The sequence below is a fragment of the Kryptolebias marmoratus genome, linkage group LG21, assembly GCF_001649575.2.
Source record: "Kryptolebias marmoratus isolate JLee-2015 linkage group LG21, ASM164957v2, whole genome shotgun sequence".
Taxonomy (NCBI): domain Eukaryota; kingdom Metazoa; phylum Chordata; class Actinopteri; order Cyprinodontiformes; family Rivulidae; genus Kryptolebias; species Kryptolebias marmoratus.
In genome coordinates, this window is record NC_051450.1 from 23,401,444 (window position 1) to 23,409,434 (window position 7,991).

At 48.3% G+C, this 7,991-nt stretch overlaps 1 protein-coding gene across 2 annotated transcripts in view; it reads right to left on the reverse strand.

Moving 5' to 3' along the window:
- Nucleotides 1-14: 14 nt before the first annotated feature.
- sugct (succinyl-CoA:glutarate-CoA transferase) overlaps nt 15-7,991 on the reverse strand; it is a 14,138-nt gene continuing 6,161 nt past the window's right edge. For both annotated transcript variants that reach the window (XM_037973161.1, XM_037973160.1), the window contains exons 10-13: nt 7,464-7,535; nt 6,971-7,068; nt 6,767-6,869; nt 15-3,560 (exon numbers count right to left, since the gene is read on the reverse strand). In XM_037973161.1, coding sequence (XP_037829089.1) covers nt 3,516-3,560; nt 6,767-6,869; nt 6,971-7,068; nt 7,464-7,535 — 318 coding nt within the window. In that variant the 3' untranslated portion in view covers nt 15-3,515. The remainder of the gene's footprint in view (nt 3,561-6,766; nt 6,870-6,970; nt 7,069-7,463; nt 7,536-7,991) is intronic.

The window sequence follows — 7,991 nt, forward strand, 5'->3', positions numbered from 1 at the left end:
TCACATCTTGTTCTGGTCAAATAATACCTCTGAAATCAAAGTCATTAAATGTGCTGAAAGTTGTCAGAGAGAATATCAGGAAACTTCATTTTAAAGTCTGTCATCGATCCCCCACAGCTCAGCACTCACCCAGAACCAGAACCAGATCCAGATGTCAGCCTGTGGTTTGTCCTGGTTTATTTGACGGGGTTTGGACCAACAGGAGTGTCAACATGACTTTAAATCCCGTTTCTGAACCCAAACTCTCTGCAACAACCAGAAGGTGCCGAGCAAAGACCCCGACGTTCCAGGAGTCCAGACTGCTTTCTGTTTTTCTCCTGATCTAACTGAAGAATAACAGCCAGTCCTAATAACTCAGACCTGCAGAGACCTGCAGAGACCTGCAGAGACCATGCCTAACATTCAGCCATCCATTCACTGCAGATAATTCTTCTGGCCTCTGCAGTGGAACCCATTCGGTCCAGGAACCTTCAGGACTGAGAAGGATGAGTCCAGACCAGATGAGCCAGCTGCCTAATGAAGATGAAATCCTGTAAGGACAAATAAATCTGAACTAAATCTGATGTTACGATGCTGTAGGTTAACTTTCTATCTGCTGTCTTCTGAGATGATGCATGAAGGTCAGATGTTTGAAACCTTCTCATCCAATGGGACTCTGTTGGTCGGTGGTCTGACTGCTTGCTGGAAAGGTGACGTCTGCTCTGTTTGACTTTCTGAGACCTTTGAGCAAACAGTAACCCTTTTAAAGTAACAGAAATATGGAGAGAAGAAACAAACATGGCCGCAGCTCAATCTTTAAAAGAAAACAGGAACTCCAGAGTCTCAAACTTCAGTCAGCCAGCTCCAGTTTCTCCTCAAAGAGTGGCTGAAATAAAGGTTCAAACTGTAACATTTAGATGTTTCATATCTTCAGCGAAAGCACAGACACCAGGAGATCCATGTGAGGAGGAGAAGCAGTTAACAGAAGAACCAGATCTTTATTTCCAATATTTGGACCAAAAGCAGCAGGATGGTACCTGAAGCTTGATCTGAAGTGACCTGCTGAACAGCAGCTCCACAGGCTGTTCAGCTCTCAGCTGGGGCGAATCAAACTCCTCCTGGAGTCATTTTTACTGGACACGTTTCTCGGGAGCTGGAGGATGTCCGGGGCCTGAGACAGATACGAGAACCAAGGGTCTCAGGATGTAACAAGCAGGTTAGGTCCCCCACAGAGTCAGGAGAACAGTGAAGGTGAGAACATCACAGAAAGAACTGGACCCTTTCTGCAGAAATGTTGGACTCTTTCAGGCTCTCGTTCCAAACTGAGGAAATGACTGATCTGATCCTGATGAAGGCCACCGGTTGGTTTCACATCAGAGAAAAGAAGGAAAACTCAGCGTGAGGCTTCAGGTCCCAGAATCAGGTCTAACGGAGTCTGATCCCTGGGGGTCAAAACAAAAACCACTGACTGAAGACATGAACCAGAACCAGACCGACCTGATCCGATCAGACAGAATGAATCAATTCTAAAACCAAATAATTGTCTGAACTGTTGATTCTTCAAATCTATCATTATTTCAGTGGTTGTGTTTAATACCAAGGTCTGGTCAGAAACTGGTGTGACCCCAAAGACCAGTTTAAAGAACAGAGTCCCAGTAGAACCGGTCCAGAAATCCAGAATGAGGGTGACCCTGGTGTGTCCCGGTGCTGGAGGTGTTCTCTGAAGGTAGAAAGAGTCATCCTGCTCTCACGGCCTTCGGTTCCTCGTTCCACCACCCTGGAACCACAGACGAGAACAGTCTGGACTGAGTCTGCAAGACTAGAAGGACCATCAGCCTGTAGGACTGTTTTGAAATCTGCTGCTGTAGGCATCATTAAGGACCTGGAGCTGCTTCAGGCAGTAATAAGGCCTTGGATCTGGTTCTGGTTCAGTCCTCAGAGCTTTGAACCTCCACCTTAATTACACCAAAGGTCTTCAGGACCCAGCAGCTCTTTGACTGTAAGTCTCAAAGACGAGTGAGAGACCCTGAGCCTGGACCGTAATGACTTCCAGATTTCGGTTCTGGAGCAGATTTCTTCCCTCCATCCTGATCAGCAGCAGCTTGTTCTAACATGCAGGGACGTCCTGCTGCTTTTACAGGTTTCAGTCCATTAACTGAAGCTTTCTGAGGCGCTTCTTCTAAATGACAGGATCAGGTCGGAGATGCTCTTCGTTCAGGGCCGAGGACTGGAGGAGCTGCTGAGAGGTCCAAGGTTTACTGAACCAGTTCCAGAACAAAGATCAGGGTCAGGATGATTCTGTTCAGAGTTTATAAATACATCAGACTTCAGCTCCAGCAAGGACAATAAGAGGGTAACTCTGGGAGGGTGAGGGTTTATCTCAGAAACAGATAAAACCTGCTCAGGGGACAGGCTTCTAACGGTTCTGATCACCTGACTACGGTCCAAGAATTTACACCTGATGGTTTGGTCTTACTGACGATGAGAAGACCAAGTGATGAAGAGTTTCAGCTGTTTGTCCCCTTCTTCCTGCAAACACATCCTAAGGTGTCCAACCGGACTGGGTCGTCCTGGGGACAGGTCAGGACTGCAGGGAGGCTAGTCCAGAACCCGTCCCCTCTGAAGCAGCACGAAACCCTGATCCAGGACCACACTCTCACAGAACCTTCATCTTTGCCCTTGTTAATCATGATGCTACCACCACCATGCTTAACACTTGGTACAATGGTCCATTTCTTCTAAGAATCTGGACTCCTGATTCATCTGATCCAGGTTTCCATGGCTGCTCTGGATTGGAGAACCTGAGGAAGGCTGGTGTAGAGTTGAAGATGAGCTGATCCAGCTGATCCCTGGTCCATGTGCTTCTATCAGCTGGTAATGAATGACGGTTCTTGATTTGGGTCCATCTAAAGGCTCAGACAGCTTGAACGTCTCCCTTCTTCTCTAATGTTTCAGGTTTTTCTGAGCAGGTTCTGTTGGGTTTGATGGTCCAGTTGTTCTTCCAAAGTCTGAACCTTTGACAACCTGAAAGCCCTGAAACAAAAGGATGCTGAAGAAACTTCTGCCTGTGAAACACGAGATGTGATGTGTTTACTGCCTGAGAATGGATGCTAACGGATGCACGCCGCGCTAACCACAGAGGCAGCCATTATTTCCCAGCATGCTCAGTGTAAACAGGACACAGCAGCAGGAATTCTGCTCACGGAGAGAGTTTTTTTGGTTAATTGCAGCCATCATGTGGGAAACATTTACTGCAGGAGAGATGTGAGCAATTATGTGAGTAAAATAAATCCAGAGAGGAGCTGCTGTCAGCACTCTGGTATCAGAGGAGGCGCCCTGAAGCAGCAAACGGGACCTGCAGAGGAGTCCAGCAGCGGTGAACTTACTGAGCGCATGAGTTCATGATGAGGATGAGCTCATGTGTCGTCATGCCAGCTCACAGACAGACGGATGGATCCTGAGGTTCATGTTTTCATCATCAGTTAGACAAAATCCCCTCAGGGGCTTCAAAACTGATGCTGGAGACAAAATCTGGGTCAAGGACTCACAGGAGTCTTCATCAGCAGGATGAAGATGGTCCTCTGCAAAGAAAATACTGAAGTCATCTTGCGTCATGCAGTCATCCCTAAAAGCCCAAACTAAAAACAGAAACACTGAAAACAATGTGCTGTTTTTAATGCATTCAGCAGCTAATTTATCTGTTCTGTCTGCTAATGAAAAGCAGATTTATGGTGTTTAAAAAGTCTCAAACGGTTCACGTGAAAACGGTGTGGGTGCATGTGATGCAGGTTTGACCAGCAGAGAGGGTTTCTGTGAGGACCATCCTCGTCTGGTTTTTACACAGCTGGAGTTATAATTAAATCTACTCCTGCTTTAATGATGCAGCAGAGATACACACAAGCTTATTTATTCATGGTCTCATGTCAGCGTTCCTCCTTCTAAACTGAACCAGAACTATCAGGAACAAGCCCATCAAAGACCTGATCCAGGACCTGAGAGCTGCTTTCAGAACCACCTGTTGTTGTCCAACTGTTTTATCTGTCAGTTAGAAAACAGGAACAGATTGTGTCTGTGACCCAAAGAGCCTAAAGATCCAACTTATACTGTCTGTTCTGTGTCGACTCGGGATCGACTCAGGATTGATTCAGGATCGACTCAGGTTTAACTCAGGATCAACTCGGGATTAACTCAGGATCAACCCGACATCGACTCTGGATCGACTCAGGGTCGACTTGGGATTAACTCAGGATCAACCCAGGACCGACTCGGGATCAACTCGGGATTAACTCAGAATCAACCTGTGATCGACTCAGGATCAACTCAGGACCGACTCAGGATCAACTCGGGATTAACTCAGAATCAACAAGGGATCGACTCAGGATCAACTCAGGATCAACCCAGGACCGACTCGGGATCAACTCGGGATTAACTCAGAATCAACCTGTGATCGACTCAGGATCAACTCAGGACCGACTCAGGATCAACTCGGGATTAACTCAGAATCAACAAGGGATCGACTCAGGATCAACTCAGGATCAACCCAGGACCGACTCGGGATCAACTCGGGATTAACTCAGAATCAACCTGTGATCGACTCAGGATCAACTCAGGACCGACTCAGGATCAACTCGGGATTAACTCAGAATCAACAAGGGATCGACTCAGGATCAACTCAGGATCAACCCAGGACCGACTCGGGATCAACTCGGGATTAACTCAGAATCAACCTGTGATCGACTCAGGATCAACTCAGGACCGACTCAGGATCAACTCGGGATTAACTCAGAATCAACAAGGGATCGACTCAGGATCAACTCAGGATCAACCCAGGACCGACTCGGGATCAACTCGGGATTAACTCAGAATCAACCTGTGATCGACTCAGGATCAACTCAGGACCGACTCAGGATCAACTCGGGATTAACTCAGAATCAACAAGGGATCGACTCAGGATCAACTCAGGATCAACCCAGGACCGACTCGGGATCAACTCGGGATTAACTCAGAATCAACCTGTGATCGACTCAGGATCAACTCAGGACCGACTCAGGATCAACTCGGGATTAACTCAGAATCAACAAGGGATCGACTCAGGATCAACTCAGGATCAACCCAGGACCGACTCGGGATCAACTCGGGATTAACTCAGAATCAACCTGTGATCGACTCAGGATCAACTCAGGACCGACTCAGGATCAACTCGGGATTAACTCAGAATCAACAAGGGATCGACTCAGGATCAACTCAGGATCGACTCGGGATTAACTCAGGATCAACTCGGGATCAACTCAGGATCGACTCAGATTTAACTCAGATTTAACTCAGGTTTAACTCAGGACCGACTCTGGACTCAGGTTTAACTCTTTCTGTCTGATTAAAGTCAGAGTTAAAACAGTCTTCTGAAAATGTTCAGGAACAAAGTTTTAAACTGGAAGAAAAGTCCAACCAGAAAAGGAAAATATGAAGAGATGAGGACTGGACCAGGATCCGATCAGGACTGGACCAGGACTGGATTAGTCCACCTAACAGGGTCTAAGTAAGACATCTGTGGACTTGTTGAACCTGGTTCTGAGTTTGGAGATCAGTTCCACAGAAACCAAAGTTGGAAACAAGTTGCTGCTGCAGCTTCAGAGACAGATGGACCAAACTTACACACACACACACAAACAGACACACACACGCACAGACAGACACACACACACTCAGGGTGAGTCAGAGCTTTTATCTGCCGGGCCGTAGCAGGTGATGATGAGAGCTTCTGTCCAGAAACCACTGAGAGAAGATCTGAGGATCAGGAAGATCAGTGGATCCTGGTTGGTCCTAATCTGATCTGATCTGAGGTCTGAGAATCAGGAAGCTTGGTGGACCTGGTTAGTCCTGATCTGATCTGAGGTCTGGGGAACAGGAGGACTCTGGTTGTTCCTGATCTGATATCTGTCCACAAGTGTTTTCTGAAGCAGGAACACCTGATCTTGGATCAGTTTAACCACTGAATGAAGATGCTCCATTCATGTGAGTGCGCTGCAGGTCCTTCAGCCCCCTCTGGTGGCCTGCAACAGAACTGATCCTGGTTCTGATGGAGAACAGAAAAGAACCAGGTGGAGGGTCTGGGATAGGGTCCCTGCAGAGCGCCCACACCTGTATTTAGAGCCATCTGAACCCAAACGGACCGCTCAGAACCTGAACAGCTCAGAGTGATTCATTCACACTCAGAGAGATGAGGCCGAGTTGTGTAATCTGTGACTAATGTGTTTTTACTCCATATGGACGCACAGTTGGATGAGTAGCTGTCACACACACACACACACACACTGCTTCACGATGCGTTCAGGTGCTTCTCATTCACGCAGGCTGTCAGGAGACGAGCAGAGAACGTTCCTCCTTTCAGCTCCGTCACTCAGGAACCTGAACTGCAGCTGTTCTTCAGACTCAGATAAATCCAGTTTGTTGCAGGCAGCTCAGCGGTCCACATCCTGAGTTTGTGTGATAATGAGGAGAGTTTTATCTAAAACCCAGTTTGATCAGTCAGTCTGTCAGTCGTTACACCTGCAGAAGGATCCTATCAGGACTTTCAGCCTAAATCTGAGCACTTCTGATGAACAGGTTCCCTTTTCCTGATTTTTAACTAATTTCTCATCATCGCTTTTTAAATTCAAAATAAATAGTCTGAATATTAAATAAAACAATAAAACAAGCAGAAACACAAACTGAAATCCGTCGTCACGTTTCTGACACCAACAGGACAACTGAAGGAAACACCCCGACAACAGGAAGTGACATCACTGACCTGAGGCTCTGAGAACACTTCCTGGATGCTGTTGATTGGTCCGACAGGAACACCTGAGCCCTGGAACCTCCTCAGCCAATCAGCTGTGTTCTCCTGCAGGAACCTGACAGAAGAACAGAGAGAAGGTCAGAAACAGAACCTCCACAGATTTATCTTCATGTTCTCCCCGCACACGTCTGCAGAACCTGACACACGGTTCTGTACCTCTGAGACAGGACGTCCAGCAGCTCTCTGCGGTTCTGGACTCTCAGCTTGTTGGTTCTGTATCTGGGATCCTCGGAGACCTCCGTCAGGTCCAGAACCTGCAGGATGGGAAACTCTGTAAGAGTTCAGGACATGAAGTTCTGCAGCAGCACCGTTCTAACCCGGCTCCAGGTGGATCAGGTGGATCCAGATGGATCAGGTGGATCCAAGTGGAGCTCCAGATGGATCAGGTGAATCAGGTGGAGCTCCAGGTGGATCCAGATGGATCAGGTGGATCCAGGTGGATCCAGGTGGAGCTCCAGGTGGATCAGGTGGACCAGGTGGATCCAGGTGGATCCAGATGGATCAGGTGGATCCAGGTGGATCCAGGTGGAGCTCCAGGTGGATCAGGTGGAGCTCCAGATGGATCAGATGGATCAGGTGGATTCAGGTGGATCCAGATGGATCAGGTGGATCAGGTGGATCCAGGTGGATCAGGTGGATCAGGACTCACCTGACACACTCGGACAAACTGCCTGTCGTTTCCTGCAGCTACGACGATGTGTCCGTCTCTGGTTCTGAAGCCCTGAGAACCCAAACCCAACAGATCTTCAGCTGCAGAACAAACAGACTGAAACATGTTCAAATGAGTGAGGAAAAGATGGGCGATCATGTAACCGCCAGTGTCTGTGTGTTAGTAAAATATCTCCGAACCACTGGACGGATTTTAAGGAGGAGTTTCCTCTGATGAAACGTGACGTTCAGGGTGAGGAGATGGTTCCACAGCATGAAAAGGCCCAATCTTCCTCCTCCTCCTGCTCCTGCTGCTCCCCCCCACCTCCTCTTCCTTCTCCTCCTCCTCCTGCTCCTCCTGCCCCCCCCAACTCCTCTTTCTTTTCTTCCTCCTCCTTCTCCTCCTGCTCCTCCTCCTCCCCCCCTCCTGCTCCTCCTCCCCCCTCCTCCTCCTGCTCCTCCTCCTCTGTCTCCTCCTCCTGCTCCTCCTCCTCCTCCTCCTCCTCACCCCCCCTCCTCCTCCTCAGCC